This window comes from Carassius carassius, chromosome 49 (assembly GCF_963082965.1).
Source record: "Carassius carassius chromosome 49, fCarCar2.1, whole genome shotgun sequence".
Taxonomy (NCBI): Eukaryota; Metazoa; Chordata; class Actinopteri; order Cypriniformes; family Cyprinidae; genus Carassius; species Carassius carassius.
The window spans coordinates 8,114,358-8,131,271 of record NC_081803.1 but is presented as its reverse complement, the minus strand read 5'-3'; the positions used below and the strand labels follow the sequence as shown (position 1 = coordinate 8,131,271).

The 16,914-nt window shown below is 39.2% G+C and overlaps 1 protein-coding gene across 1 annotated transcript; it reads right to left on the bottom strand.

Annotated features, from left to right (window-relative positions):
• Positions 1–8,364: 8,364 nt before the first annotated feature.
• On the bottom strand, positions 8,365–13,607 carry LOC132132711 (protocadherin alpha-C2-like). Its single transcript, XM_059545201.1, has 2 exons — positions 11,202–13,607; positions 8,365–9,532 (listed from the first exon to the last, which is right to left on the bottom strand). Exons 1-2 carry the CDS (start codon positions 13,605–13,607, stop codon positions 9,509–9,511), a joined length of 2,430 nt encoding a protein of 809 aa, XP_059401184.1. The 3' UTR covers positions 8,365–9,508.
• Positions 13,608–16,914: the final 3,307 nt, after the last annotated feature.

Here is a 16,914-nt window from a genome sequence, read left to right as displayed (position 1 = left end):
GAGCAGCTATTGGAAGCCAGTGCAAATTGATAAACAGAGGTGTGAAATGTATTCTTTTTGGCTCATTAAAAATTAATCTTGCTGCCGTGTATTTCATTTTTATTTTCGTATTTCGTATTTCAGTACCCAGATCCTTCTTCTACACAGCCGTCATGTTGTAATTGATGCAGTATGTGGTCTGGCATTGTCATGTTGGAAAATGCAAGGTCTTCCCTGAAAGAGACGACATCTGGATGGGAGCATATGTTGTTCTAGAACTTGGATATACCTTTCAGCATTGATAGTGCCTTTCCAGATGTGTAAGCTGTCCATGCCACACGCACTCATGCAACCCCATACCATCAGAGATGCAGGCTTCTGAACTGAGTGCTGATACTGTAACAACTTGGGTTGTTCTTGTCCTCTTTAGTCCGGATAACATGGTGTCCCACTTTTCCAAAAAGAACTTCAAATTTTGATTCATCTGACCACAGAACAGTTTTCCACTTTGCCACAGTCCATTTTAAATGAGCCTTGGCCCAGAGAAAACGTTTCTGGATCATGTTTAAATACTGCTTCTTTTTTGACCGATAGAGTTTTAGCCGGCAACTGCGAAAGGCACGGTGGATTGTGTTCACCGACAATGTTTTCTGGAAGTATTCCTGAGCTCATGTTGTGATTTCCATTACAGTAGCATTCCTGTATGTGATGCAGTGCCGTCTAAGGGCCCGAAGATCATGGGCATTCAGTATGGTTTTCCGGCCGTGACCCTTACACACAGAGATTGTTCCAGATTCTCTGAATATTTGGATGATATTATGCACTGTAGATGATGATAGCTTCAAACTCTTTGTAATTTTTCTCGGAGAAACTCCTTTCTGATATTGCTCCACTATTTTTCGCCGCAGCATTGGGGAAATTGGTGATCTTCTGCCCATCTTGACTTCTGAAAGACACTGTCACTCTGAGAGGCTCTTTTTATGCCCGATCATGTTGCCACTTGACCTAATAAGTTGCAAATTGGTCCTCCAGCTGTTCCTTATATGTACATTTAACTTGTCCAGCCTCTTATTGCTACCTGTCCCAACTTTTTTGGAATGTGTAGCTCTCATGAAATCCAAATTGAGCCAATATATGGCATGACATTTCAAAATGTCTCACTTTCAACATTTGATATGTTATCTATATTCTATTGTGAATAAAATATAAGTTTATATAAGATTTGTAAATTATTCCATTCCTTTTTTACTCACAGTTTGTCCAAACAAATGAGGAATTATTTTATTCAGACATGGGTTTATGTAGTTTCAAGAAAAACAAATTGTTTGTTTGGACTGGTGCTATTGCCCTTCATTCAACCCTTGAACTTTCATTGTATCAAACTAACTGTATGATGGACTTTATGATGGATGACTGTGTCACGATTATTAGATGGAGTGCCCATGAACTTCATTAGAGGGCACTCCACTCAGGACCATTCCACCCATCAACCACCAGATGTCACTTGGACACTAGCACCTCTCATACTGTTGCACCACACCCGAACTACAATCACCCTGCCACACCTGCACCTCATTCATCAGCCAATTTCCTTGCCACACCTGCACCTCATTTACACACACACATAAAAGCAGCACACTCACTCTCACTCGATGCGAAGTCTTGTTTAGCCAGTCTGACATTTCTGAGTGTTTTTTCCCTGTGTTTGTTATTCCTGCGTTTTGACCTTTGGACTGTGTATTCCGACTCTGATTCTCTGCTGCCTATCCCGATCTCTGCTTGTTTTTGGTTACGATTCTGGTTATCCCTGACACACCTGACGCCATTCCTGATCTCTGCCTGTATTACCATTCTGTGGAATAAATGCTGCATATGGATCCGAACGCCTCCGACTCCTTGTTACAGAAGACTTTGCCATACCAGGATCCAGCAGCCCGGTATCCCCTTGTCACTGAGGTATCGGTTCCTGTTTCAATGTCAGCATATCACCAATCCAGCCTAACCACAGATCCAGTTGACCTGCTGTTAGATCTTAAGCAAGGAGATCGATCTATTGAGGACTATGTTCAACAGTTCTGTGAATTGGTTTATCGAGTTCCTCTAGGATTTATTCCGTTTTGGACTCAATGAACCAGTAAAATCATGGTTGCCTAGAGGGGAGTTTAATTGCAGCTTAAGGGACACAATGGACTATGCACTATTGTTATGTGGTTCTCCTTTCACGGTGGGAGAGGCAGAGGACTTTAAAGCCCCAAAACCGCTGCACAAGATGGCCGCCAGCCCAGCGCCACTGCACAAGATGGCCGCCAGCCAAGCGCCGCTGCACAAGATGGCCGCCAGCCCAACACCGCTGCACAAGATGGCCGCCTCAGTTGAATTTCCAGAGTCAAGTCAGGTCCCCGTCGACTTTCCAGAGTCAGGTCAAGTCTCCACTGACCGTCCAGAACAAGGTCAGGTCACCATTAACACCCAAGAGTCAAGTGAAACAACAGTTAAACCTTATGAGTCAAGTCCGGTCTCTGTTGATTTCCCAGAGTCTAATCAGGTCACTGTTGACCATCCAGAGTCAGGTCAAGTCTTCGCTGACCTTCCAGAGTCAGGGTTAGTTCCTGTTGGCCTTCCAGAGTCGAGTCAGTTGACCGTTGAATTTCCAGAGTCGAGTCAGGTTCCAGTGAACTCTCCAGAGTCGAGTCAGGTTCCAGTGAACTCTCCAGAGTCGAGTCAGGTTCCAGTGAACTCTCCAGAGTCGAGTCAGGTTCCAGTGAACTCTCCAGAGTCGAGTCAGGTTCCAGTGAACTCTCCAGAGTCGAGTCAGGTTCCAGTGAACTCTCCAGAGTCGAGTCAGGTTCCAGTGAACTCTCCAGAGTCGAGTCAGGTTCCAGTGAACTCTCCAGAGTCGAGTCAGGTTCCAGTGAACTCTCCAGAGTCGAGTCAGGTTCCAGTGAACTCTCCAGAGTCGAGTCAGGTTCCAGTGAACTCTCCAGAGTCGAGTCAGGTTCCAGTGAACTCTCCAGAGTCAGGGCTAGTCACCGTTGACCTTCCGGAATCAGGGCTAGTCACCGTGGACTTTCCAGAGCCGAGTCAAGTCACCGGTGATCTTCAAGGATCGAGTCAAGTCACCAACGATCTTCATGAGCAAAGTCAAGTCACAGTTGATCCTCAGGAACCAAGTCAAGTCACAGTTGATCCTCAGGAACCAAGTCAAGTCACCGTTGATCCTCAGGAACCAAGTCAAGTCACCGTTGATCCTCAGGAACCAAGTCAAGTCACCGTTGATCCTCATGAGCAAAGTCAAGTCACCGTTGATCCTCATGAGCAAAGTCAAGTCACCGTTGATCCTCATGAGCAAAGTCAAGTCACCGTTGATCCTCATGAGCAAAGTCAAGTCACCGTTGATCTTCATGAGCAAAGTCAAGTCACCGTTGATCTTCATGAGCAAAGTCAAGTCACCATTAACCTCCATGAACTAACTCAAATCACAGTTGATCCTCAGGAACCAAGTCAAGTCATCAACGATCTTCATGAGCAAAGTCAAGTCACCAACGATCTTCATGAGCAAAGTCAAGTCACCAATGATCTTCATGAGCAAAGTCAAGTCACCAATGATCTTCATGAGCAAAGTCAAGTCACCAATGATCTTCATGAGCAAAGTCAAGTCACCATTAACCTCCGTGAACTAAGTCAAGTCACAGTTGATCCTCAGGAACCAAGTCAAGTCACCAATGATCTTCATGGGCACAGTCAAGTCACAGCTGATCTTCATGAACCCAATCAAATCACCACAGATCTACCAGAGCCTCGTCACATCTCAGCCGAACTCCCAGAGCCTCGTCACATCTCAGAGCTCTCGTCCTATCCTGTCACGGCCAGGGAGGCCGTCAATGAGCTCTCATTCATTCCGGTCTGGGCTACGGAGACCATCCACCAACTCTCTGTCTGTCCTGTCATGGCCACGGAGGTCCTCAATGAACTAACCGCCTGCCCTGTAATGGCCAAGGTGGCCAGCTACCATCTCATCACGGCCACAGAGGCCGCTATTAACCTGTCAATGTTCTCTGTTTCAGTCCCACCTGAGCAGACTTGCGGTCCGGTGCCATCGACTCCACTGTGGTGGTCCTCTGCTTCGCCCTGGTGGGCTTCTGTCCCGTCTGCTCGGCTGTGGTGGTCCTCTGCTCCGCCCTGGTGGGCTTCTGTCCCGTCTGCTCAGCTGTGGTGGTCCTCTGCACCGCCCTGGTGGGCTTCTGTCCCATCTGCTCGGCTGAGGTGGTCCTCTGCTCCGCCCTGGTGGGCTTCTGTCCCGTCTTCTCAGCTGTGGTGGTCCTCTGCTCCGCCCTGGTGGGCTTTTGTCCCATCTTCTCAGCTGTTGTGGTCCTCTACTCCTCCCTGGTGGGCTCCAGCTCCACCTGCTCCACTCTGGTGGGCTGCCACGCCACCTGCTCTGCCTTGGTGGACCCTTGTTCCAGAGTTAGGCCCATGGCGGGCTCCCGTTCCCGAGTTAAGCCCATGGCGGGCCCCTGTTTCCTATGCCAGGCCCAGGAGGGGCTCCTGTTTTCCTGAGTTAGGCCCAGGAAGGGCTCCAGTTCCACCTGCTCTGCCCCAGTCCACTGCACTTCCTCATTGACCTGGCCCTCCATCCCTCCCCCTGTTCCGCCTCCGCTCCACCGCCCTCCTAGATTGTTTTGAGCGTCTGGAAGCCGCTCCTTTGGGGGTGGGCTATGTCACGATTATTAGATGGAGTGCCCATGAACTTCATTAGAGGGCACTCCACTCAGGACCATTCCACCCATCAACCACCAGATGTCACTTGGACACTAGCACCTCTCATACTGTTGCACCACACCCAAACTACAATCACCCTGCCACACCTGCACCTCATTCATCAGCCAATTTCCTTGCCACACCTGCACCTCATTTACACACACACATAAAAGCAGCACTCTCACTCTCACTCGATGCGAAGTCTTGTTTAGCCAGTCTGACATTTCTGAGCGTTTTTCCCTGTGTTTGTTATTCCTGCGTTTTGACCTTTGGACTGTGTATTCTGACTCTGATTCTCTGCTGCCTGTCCCGATCTCTGCTTGTTTTTGGTTACGATTCTGGTTATCCCTGACACACCTGACGCCATTCCTGATCTCTGCCTGTATTGCCATTCTGTGGAATAAATGCTGCATATGGATCCGAACGCCTCCGACTCCTTGTTACAGACTGTGTATATTGCTATGGGACACCTGTACCATGGTTTTGTTACTGTATAACTATAAACACATAATAATAATAATAAATAAATAAAAAACCCTAATTTTTGCACAGATTTTTGGATGTTCCTTTTTTATTTGTTTATCTCTGTCTGCATCCCTCAACATAGTGAGAACCCAATCATAATCATATCAAAATGAGAGTATTAATAAGCAAAAAATATATTTTAATAGATAACACTGGACTGATACTCATGAGATTTTGTGAAAATTTTGTGGTTTTGCCCTTTAGGGCAGAAACTGCACTCTCAAAATGGCATTTCTATGATGTTTTGGAGCTTTATGTGGTATTATATTTTTCACACACAAGAAAAGAAAAACACTGAGAAAAAAAATATGTTTATAATAATAATTATTTCATGTCTTTTGCATTCAGGAAGTGACTTTACGTGTTACAGAAGAAGCCACAGACGAGCTAAAGCGTGCCTGTGGTCAGTTACTGTAAGGCAGAACTGCATTGCACTACAGGCTATGCGTGCTAAATAGACCCTACTAGTGTAGAAATATGTACAACACAAATGCATGCATTACACTGAATCAGCAGAATTTCCCTCTTGCTCATTTAATACCATATCAAAATTCATAAGGTGTGTATCCTTGAAATGTAACTAAGATATACACACAGACAAACTGTAAAAGCACATTTAAAAATTATATTTATGTTTAAAATTACATTATAAACAGATGGCTCATTTGGGTATGTTAACCACTTAAAAAATACTTTTAAGAACATTATTTTTATTTTATATATATATCCCTTCAGTTAGAAAGATGGATGCAATATCTATTGGAGTTTGATGCAATACTAAGATCTGTATTCTGAAAATACATTTGTATTGTATATCTGCATGTGTGTTTCTAAAAGAAAAACGCAAACTGAGAAAGAATAAATAGGCAGTTGGACAGTATGTGTTGGGGAGATTAAAAAATGTGTGCTTTCCTGAATCTGAAGAAATCGAGGTTTTGTCATGGTGACTGTTTCTATGGAGACAGTGCTGCTTAGGTAAGCACCAATGAAGTAGTGTGTTTTGTCATTATGCGATCATACATCCTTACACACACACTCACAATACAGTGAGTCTGAAAGCCCAGAAATATACTGTAAAAGCTTTTATTCAGATTGCAGTATTTACAAGCAATGGGCACATCATAAAATCCAGCAAGGATACAAAGGCATTGTTTACCATTTGCAGAAGGACATTTTGCATGTAAGGCAACAGAAATACAAATACTGAAATAAGTAACCCAAGGCATGTCAATGAGACTGTGATGTAAAGCAATATACTGGTAGTATTAAGATATTGACCTCCATTCTTTTTTTCTTTTTTTTTTTGGTCATTTAATTTTTTCAGGCACACTTTTCTCTGTCCTAAAGCAAACAGCTAAAGGCACATAACATTTCTGTTACTTGTGTCATTTGTCTCTTAATTCTCAAATCTGCTGCCAGGAACTCCTATTTGTGCTGTCACCTTTCAGAAAGTAAGTTAAACTGAATCACATGGCTGAAATTGCTAATGGCAGCTTGAAGCATCATTCTGTGTCCTGGTAACTGGATGTGTCAATCCAAATACAAATCACATGTTTCAAGTGACCTATATTGCGGTTTTCTCTCTCTCTCTTTCAACTTTTTTCTCCTACAACGCATTTTCTTGTATTATTCTCACTCTTTAACACCTTCCCACTCACTTCAGTAGGAAAGGAAAGGAATATAGTTTTAATTTAAGTCATGATATTAGATCTACAAAATGATAATGAAATTTTCAAATATATCACTACAATTAATAAACGCCTAAAACATTGCACTGTTATATAAGAATCAGCATTAAATACATCAACAAGAATTTGCATATTTGCTTATCTTCATAATAAAAAAAAAACAATATAAATCTCAAAAACTTCAGTAAACAAGGCCAAAAAATATTATTTTATTGTTGTCAATTATTAAGGTTTTTGGCAAGGTAATAATTTAGCACTGGCTACATATATGTGCAAAAAGGTACATTGATAAATGTTTTAAACCTTTTTGTTGTTTTGCACCGAGTACAGTACATTTTTTATGTCTCACTGGTTTATGGCAAAACACTGTAGCAATTGCCATACTGATGTAATTGTAACACTTTACAATAAGGGCAGATTAATATCATTAATGCCGTAGTTAACATTAACTAACAATGAGCAAAGACATTTGCAACTGTATTTATTAATCTTTTGCTATTGTATTGATCTTTATTAAAGGGATAGTTCACCCAAAAATGAAAATTTGATGTTTATCTGCTTACCCCTTGGTCATCCAAGATGTAAGTGTCTGTTTCTTCAGTAGAACATAAACGGAGATTTTTAACTCAAACCTCAGTCTGTAAGTCATATAATGGAAGTGAATGGGAATCACAGCTTTTGAGAGTCAAAAAAACATAAACAAAACCAAATTAAACCCTGCGGCTCGTGATGATACATTGATGTGTAAGACACTAAACGATCGGTCTGTGCAAGAAACTGAACAGTATTTATTGCGTTTTTTTGACCTCTGATTCACCACAATGTCCAAACTGTCCTGAGCACATTCACACCTTCTTCTTCTGCCTGCGTGTGATGCATCTTCTTCTTCTTCTTGCTTCACGACAGATCACAGACTTATAGGTGCATTACCGCCACCTATCTCTCAAATGGACCATTGACACTCTATCTACAATCTCAATTAGGATCGTCCATGGTCCATTTGAGAGACAGGTGGCGATATAAATACTGTTCAGTTTCTTGCACAGTGCAATCATTTAGTGTCTTTACACATCAATGTATCGTCAGGAGCCACAAGGTTTAATTCGGTTTTGTTTGTGTATGTTTTTTTTTACTCTCAAATCTGTGATTCCCATCACTTCCATTATATGACTGACAGACTGCAACAGTTTGAGTTAAAAATCTTTGTTTGTGTTCTTCTGAAGAAAAAAAGCCACCTACATCTTGGAAGCCCTGGGGGTAAGCAGATAAACATAAAATTTCCATTTTTGGGTGAACTATCCCTTTAACGTTACTTAAAAATACAACTGTTCATTGCTAATTCATGTCAGCTTAGTTATACAATATTACTATATTATAATAACATAACACAATATGCAATAACAGATATAACTTTTGATTTTAATATTGTATTAGTAAATGTTGCTATTAGCATTAACTAAGATTAATAAATGCTGTAGAAGTATTTTCACTGTTAGTTAATGTTAACTAATATATACAAATGAAACCTTATTGTAAAGTGTCATTCATGTGATTATTACTCTTTATAGGGTTTGTCTAGTTTTTCAAATAGTGTACAGTACTTGAATTATTATTATTATTATTATTATTAATTTATTTAAATCCTCTTGCCAGAGAAAATCCGTTTTAGGCCGTTTATGGAATTTGTTAGACAGGATAGAAATAAACATGAATCTATGTATGCATGTGCACCACATAGCTGGCAAACCAAGTGTTTTGAGGTAAAGACAATGCCTGGCTCATTATATTGTGCTCATCCAATCACAGCTTTCTCATCAGCACATTTTAACAATGTGAAAATAGAGCATCTTCAATATCTGAACCGTTTAACAATCTTGACCTTCTTTGTCTTTACCAGCTATTTTATAGTTCATAGAACCAGACAGTGCAGTTCTTCTTGTAGTCGTGAAGTATCACTTCTCTCTTTTCTCTGTAGTAGTCTATTTAGAAGTCTTTTTAGATACAAAAAGGCCATCTTGTTTGTCTTAGCCATGCAAAGTCATGCTCAGTGTGGTTAGAAGTGGCTGATATACAGTTGTTAGACCCATCCTTAAATCACCACAAAGCTGCACTGAATCTCTCTCTCATACAATGTTGTTCTTCATATCCAAAATGTCAATTGAAAGTTAATTCTTCTATTAGCCAAAAAGGCCACACGAAGAACACGGAGTGGAAGAAGAAGTGATGGTCAAAATAACTCAACAGAAGTAAATGAATAATCTGAGTTGTGTCTTTCATTATGCCTAGTCTGACACAAGTATTGCAAGAGCATGGGAAATAATAAGTAATATAAATGAAAAAATAAAAATGAAATTAAAATTATAGGAATTAATACAAAATATGAAAGCATATTAAAATGCTCTCTTGAAGCTATACACAGAGGTGTTTGAAAACTTTGATTCTTCACAGTCTTGAATCGAATGAAACCCTGAAAAACAGTAAAATAGAAGATCAATCTGTATCTCATGGACAGTGAGCCTGGTGTGGAAGGTTGTAATCCATCAGTCAGCATGTCCAGATCAGGGTAAATCACTGCTTGACTCCTGTCAATAAATGGAAACACCATTAGTCTAACAGAGTCAAGACTGAAGTTTTTCTAAACACATAAATGTTGACATTTTGCATTTTATCAGATTTGGAAATCAAACCTACAACCTTGCCATTGCTTGTGCCATGCTTTCAGATCTATAGCTTTTAAATAGCTTGCCATCTTACTTTTCCATCAAAACATGGAATATTAGTTTTTCTATTAGAAAAATTGAATGAAAAAATAAAAATAAATAATTATTATATAAGCATTACTGGGTGTTCTTATACATTCTTATATACTCTGAATGATCTTATTTATTTTTTAATCTCGGTCTATCTCTACTTTTTGTTCATTATTTCATCTGAAACTATCTTCAGTTTACCCTTTAAAATCCTTCATGATCTCGAACTGCAAAAGCCAGTCAGAATGCTTCCTCAGTTTACCCATTTACCCATTTTTATTTTCTCTGGCCAAAATATATTTCAAATATATCTTCTAAATATATGTTGTAAATAGCACTGAGTAATACGTTTTATTATTATTTTTAAACAGAAAATGCAGTATGTTGTAAACCTTTTTTCTTCAGTGGGCAAGAAAATATATTTCCAATCATAAAAATACATTTTAGGTAAATGCAAATACATTTTGGACCATATAACTATATTTAGGTTGAAAAGATATTTATATAAAGATCAAATTATATAACAAAATTTTGTATGTAAAAAATAGTGTCAAAAGTGTCAAAATCTATAGCAGCAAGATTTACACTTTTAAATTTGAAAATCTATTTAAAATATATCTGAAATATAAAAATACATAAGTTTATTTATTTAGAGACAGCACAGGAAGCACTCTAAGACAGATTCGAGCCCACTTTCACTTTTACATTACTGTTATTTGTTTTGGATTATTTCATATCAGGAAAAAACATTAATTCTATCACTCATACCACTTTAACGTTGCAAAAATGTGCACAATTCTCATTGGCACTGCTTCTTTCACACTCTTCCTTTACTTCACACCCCCAAGGCTTGTCATACTCGTTCTCCCATTTACATCCAAATTTCTACAAATCCTGGTGCATTAACACCAGCTGTCAACTTTATATATTATAAATATATTTTTAAAATATCTGTTTTGTTGCTTTTTATTATTTACAGTTTTTAATTTATTTTAATCAACAGGCCATTTTTAGTGGATGTCTGAAGTCAGGTTTACACTTTTTTTTATCAGGCTCCTATATTTAAGTTCAGTAATTTCAGTATAATGGCAATAAACTGGTCCTTTTCATTGCCATTAAAGTTAAATCACTGAACCTATACATTGGAACCTGATAAAAATGCTAATTTTAGAATAACATTTCAGACGGCACTTAGTGGCTTTTGCAATTGAAGTCTTCACTTACTCATCACATTAACTATGAAGGTATCACTAAAGGGTCCAGATACTTAACTTGATCTGTATATGTTCACATCATTTTATCATTTTAAAACCAAATAAACCATTTATTTATTTATTTATTTTGCTTAAAAAGTGTCCTTGAGATATGTTTATTTAAAATAAATGCACTTGGTTTGAAGTTTTGTTATATAATGCAATTACAAACAATCAATTTATGAATACTTTTTGGGGTCACTGTATAAGCATATGAGTACATATGAGTCTAAATGCATTTATAGTACCTGTAAAGTGGAAGACCTTGAAGCACTGGTCTCAGTCAGCGCAGCACTTCCTGGGATGCTTGACACAATGAACCCTGCTCCGTTGGGAAGGGGCTGCCGCACCACCACATTCCCTTTTCTAGTCTCTGCCAGAAACAGACTGTACCAGTAGGCATCACTAGAGATGAGAGTAGAGTCAGCAATGGTGGAGGAGTTCCTCTGGCTGATGATACTGTTCCTACCCTGAGGAGCCGCTTGTGAGGGTTTCGGTTCTTGACATTTCAGCACGATGATCACCAGGATGGTAATGAGCAGAAGAAACAACACTGACCCCAAACCGATCAGCAAATACAGGTTGAGATCGGTGAACAGGTCGTATTCGATAGGCACCTCTGTGGTTTCAGTAAACTGCGTGACTACTTGCTCCACTGTGGAAATCTTGATGGTCACTGTGGCGGAGCGAGGAGGGTCTCCGTTGTCTCTGGCTATGATGACCAGGTGCTGATGTCTGGGGTCTCTGTAACTGAACATGCGAGTGGTTCTTATCTCACCGTTGTACTGGTCGAGGCTGAAGAGCGTGGAGTCTGTGATCTGGAGGAACTGATAAGTAATACGAGAGTTCTGCATCGAGTCGGCATCCATCGCAATGACCTTGGTTACCAGGGATCCTTTATCACTCGACCTTGGGATTACCTCTTCTATAACAGCACCTTGTGGACGCCATGGAGAAACTATGATTGGCGTGTTGTCATTTTGGTCCAGGATGATGATGTGTACAGTCACGTTACTGCTAAGAGGAGGAAGTCCAGAATCTCTAGCTTCGATGTGAAACAGAAACTCCTTCTCTCTTTCATAGTCAAACGTGTGTAAAGCGTAGAGGTTGCCGTTCTCGGGATTGATTGAAAACAGCATGGACGTTGTCGTGTTGGCGATCTCCTTTTCTATGATGAAGTAAATAAGATACTGATTTTCGTGCAAGTCTGGGTCATGGGCAGTTAAAGTGGCAAGCAACATCCCGGGTTCGTTGTTTTCCATAAGATGAATGGTATAAAGGGACTGAGGGAACGCTGGGGCATTATCATTGACATCTTGAATTGTAAGACTGATTGTTTTATTATTGGTCAGAGGTGGGGTTCCTCTGTCAGTCACATGAAGTGTGATATCATAACTGTTTTTGATCTCGCGGTCAAGTGATTCTGTGACTGTTAACTCAAAAAAGTCTTCAGATGACTTATTAAGAGCAAATGGTAATATTGTGGATGGAGCATTGTGGATGGAGAGAATAACCTTACCATTATCCCCAGAGTCCCTGTCGCTCACACTGATGACAGCGATCACTGTTCCTACAGGTTCATTTTCTTTAATCGAACACTGATTAGATGTTATCGTAATCTCAGGATGATTATCGTTTAGATCAGTGATGAACACTAAAATTTTACACTGACCAGAAAGTGGATTCACAGCCTTATCCTTGGCTTCAACATATATCTCAAAGCTCTTCACTTCTTCAAAATCAATCATGTCTTTAACTCTTATTTCTCCACTGCTGGGATCCAAAGAAAACTTTTCTTGTGTATTCTCAGATGTGTATAAAGTGAAAGAGTATACGACCTCCGCATTGACACCCTCATCCAAATCGGTTGCACTCAGCTGCATAATCAGTGTCCCGATTGGTGCATTTTCAATTAGATCAACCGAGTAGACTTGTCGATCAAACCGAGGGGCGTTGTCATTGGTGTCCAGCACTTGAACGATAATGCTGGCCGTACCTGAGCGCGCAGGAACGCCTCCGTCCACGGCGGTGAGGGTTAGCGTATGAACGGCTTGTTTTTCTCTGTCCAAACTTGCTTTTAGCACCAGGTCTACATATTTAGTCCCGTCACTTCCAGACTGGATTTCAATCGTAAACGCGTTACTGTCACTCAGATAATAGGTCTCGATTGAGTTCTCGCCAACATCTGCATCCACCGCGTTTGTTATAGAAAACCTCTCTCCAGGTGTTGCTGATTCCGAAACATCGAGTGGTATTCTCTCCCTTCTGAACTGAGGCGCGTTGTCATTGATGTCCATAATTTCCAATTCGATATTAAATATGCGTATTGGACTCTCGATTATCACGTCCATCTTGAGAAAGCAAAACGATGATGCTTTGGCTGGACATAAATACTCCCGGTCAATTTTCTCAGCGATATACAGTTCCCCAGTGGTTTTGTTTATTTCTAGGTATTTTTTGCTATGAATATAATCCAGCTTTACCTTTCTTTCCAACAGGCTGTGCGCTTCAAGGCCCAAATCCGTGGCGATATTTGCGATCACGGTGCCCACTGGAATTTCTTCAGGGATGGAGTATCTTGTTACAGCAGAGGCGAGAATCCACAACGCGGAGAGGACGACAAAACTGAGCTGCCTTCTCCACCACGGATCCATTGCAGAGCGCACGTTAATGCTTTTATTGTCTTTCACAAGAAATATAGCAGTATGTTCCAAAACGAATCGAGATTAGCGGGTATGTGGTTTCTTGAAAACATCCAGCAGTGCATCGCCATAGCGCCGTGCCGTGGATCCCGCCCGTTGATCAGATTCAGCTGAGCTGCTGCTCTCTATGCCTCCGTCCAACAGCATTATGAAAGCAAAGCATGGCTGTTCTTGCATCCTCCCTAGAAAAGCAGCGACGTTGGGGGAGGTAAAAGTTTTCATTAAAATATGTTTGAGAAAAAATAAAAATAAATAAATAAATAAAAATAGTATTTCTGCTCTACTTTTGAACTTTGACTTTTGCGAAAATCCTTATTTATGTTCTTATTGAAAGCCTATATATAATGTGCGGTTTAGCTGCAGATTGTGAAAGTAACAAATTAAATGTATTGATAATTTAAGTTATTTTATTTAGTTTTTCTTGACAAATGGAAAAAACGTTTGGGCGTCATCCAACAAGAATAAAGTTTAGCACCACGGATAGATATATATATATATAATTGCCACGTGTACTACGTTAGACTACAAGGGACTTGTCACAGCACTTAATGTTGCTCTTTGGTTGCTTTGGATAAAAGCGTCTGCTAAATGATTAAATGTAAATTCAAAAGCTGCCTTTAAAGTCACATTCTTGCTCTCCTAATTTTCTTCTTTTTATTCTAAATGAATTTTTGTTTCTGTCACTGGTATATGTAGACAAGAGATGCACGGTTTTAAATCATCATGCTCTTAATGTCTCTTGTCATTTTGGCACAGCAAGAACCACTGCAATGGAAACACTACTTTTTTTTTAATACAAGAAGAAAGACCAAAGAGTTATATTAAGAAAATTTTATGATATTCTTTATTCTATACATTTTGGTAAATAAAGGATATAAAAATAGGAAAATATAACCTATATTCTCATCAATATGGATAATTACAATTGAGGAAATCATTGTAATGCTTTCAGATATACTGCAATTAACTGAAAAACAAAAATGCAAATAATACAAATAATTATCAGAGTACTTTTAAGTTCTGTTGTTGCCAAATCATTTAGTACATATAATACAACTAAAATATACAATTGTTTATATAATATGTTATTGTTTGGCTTTTTCTTTTTGCCAAAAGTTGAGAATGAGAACTTCAATGTTCCCATTGTTTCCCAGTTTGAGTGTACAGAGAGTTGATGGTGTTCCAGGAATGTAAACATTATGTTTATAGTCTGGTGGGGGTTGAACTGAATCCTGTTGGTTATAACGTGTCCATGAGCGATTTGAAAAACCTCCACCCTTAGATGAGGTCCTATAGTCTGTTTTAGATGACAAAGAATCTAAAGTCAAAAAATCAGAGTCCTGAATCAGTCTGTGCTGCAGTATCCTACCTGGGTTTATTGGAGTATGACTAGAAAAACAAAAACATGGACACCTCAGATGCTTTGTGCATGTGAGAGAGAGTGAGAGTGGATGGGAACAGAGAGTGATAGAATCAGCCTTTACTTTAATCACCTTTTATAGGCATAACTGAGCTGGTTCTTGGTCAGGGTTCAGTCTCCCTGTTTAAACTGCAAAGAGAAAAATAAAAGAGTTAATATATTTACTCCACTTACACATGAGAGGTTAAAAATTGTACTACAAACAACCTCAGAATACATTCAGAATAAAGAAACAGTCGCTAATGCACTAAATGACTTTAATAATTCATCATCTTGTTGCAGTACACTTACAATTCGAAGCAATGACAAAGAAATGCATTTGTTTATTTTGTAATTTATTAACAAACTATGCATTAAGACAAAAAAATAAGGTCTAGTTCACAGAAGAAAAAAGAATACCAAGTATAGCTCAAAGATAGAAAAACACAATGAAACAAACAATGTTTGCTCAATAGCTAATGTCACTGTTGTTCAGCAAATCAATCAGAATTATAATTCTATTTAATTATATATATATATATATATATATATATATATATATATATATATATATATATATATATATAATTTATAAAAAAATACAGAGTATAGCTCAAAGGTTAAAATAATTATTTGAATAATATCAATAATTATTGATAAATGTATTTAAAACAGAATTGCTATGTTTTGTTATGTATTGTATATCTTATGTTGTATTTTATTATATACTATACATATTGTATACATATTATTATTATTATTGTTGTTGTTGTTGTTGTTGTTGGTGTTGTTGTCATTTGTGTAGTTTGTACTTTTGCATTTATATTTTATATTTTCAAATTAAATTACATTACAACATACACATTATTATTTACATTTTATTATCCTAGGGTGATTAAGAATTTTGGGGAGGTCGTCCCATTCTTTGTACCAGGACTATGGCTGTTTGGGCTCCATGTCAAAGTTTTAGAGATCTGTAGATCTGAGATCTGAGATCTGTAGCTTGTAGGACTTCATAAAAGAGACGCGAGTTTTGCCTGGCGTCCGCGTCCATGGCGGTGATTTTAGCCACTAGGTACCAGGTATTGTGCAAGTAATTCTGTGTCTTGTGCGGCAATGGTGCAAATCGAGGCTCCTGGCACGTTGTTTTCGGTCAGGTAGACCGTGTGGGAGGGCTGTTTGAAACGGGGCGTGTTATTGTACATGTCAGACCAGGGCTGGACTGGTAATCTGGCATACCGGGCATGGGTCGATGCACTTGGGGGCCTGTCGATATAATATAAAATGCCAGGGCACTTTTTTCGTCCCAGTCCAGCCCTGTCCATATCCAAAGCTCCATTGAAATATGGAGTGCGATTTTGGTCAATGGCACGTATGCAAGAGTCAGAGAGTGTGAGTGTGTTTGGATGAGGGTGAAAGAAGGGGTTGAGGTAGAATGGAACCTGTGTGTTGTGTAGTGGAGGAAAGGTGCCTTATGATAGCAGTCGTAGACTTGACGCTAAACATTAGCTCTTATATGGTGTCTTCCTTTTCAAAACATAACATTATGTTTTAAAATTATATCCTTATATTCAATCAATATAGTTTTATGATTCTTTTTGTAACTTACCATAAAGTCAACTTTGAATATTAAATCCAGCTATTAAACTCACAACTCACATTCTGTCATCATTTCCTCACCCTCAAGTTTTTCCAAACCTGTGTGAGTTTCTTTCTTCTGTTGAACATAAAAGATATTTTGAAGATTGCTGGTAATCAAACAGTTGGTGGTTGCCATTGACAATAGCCAAATAAAAAACAAAAAAGCCAATAGCTACAGTCAACCATTTGATTACCAATATTCTTACATACAATAAAATA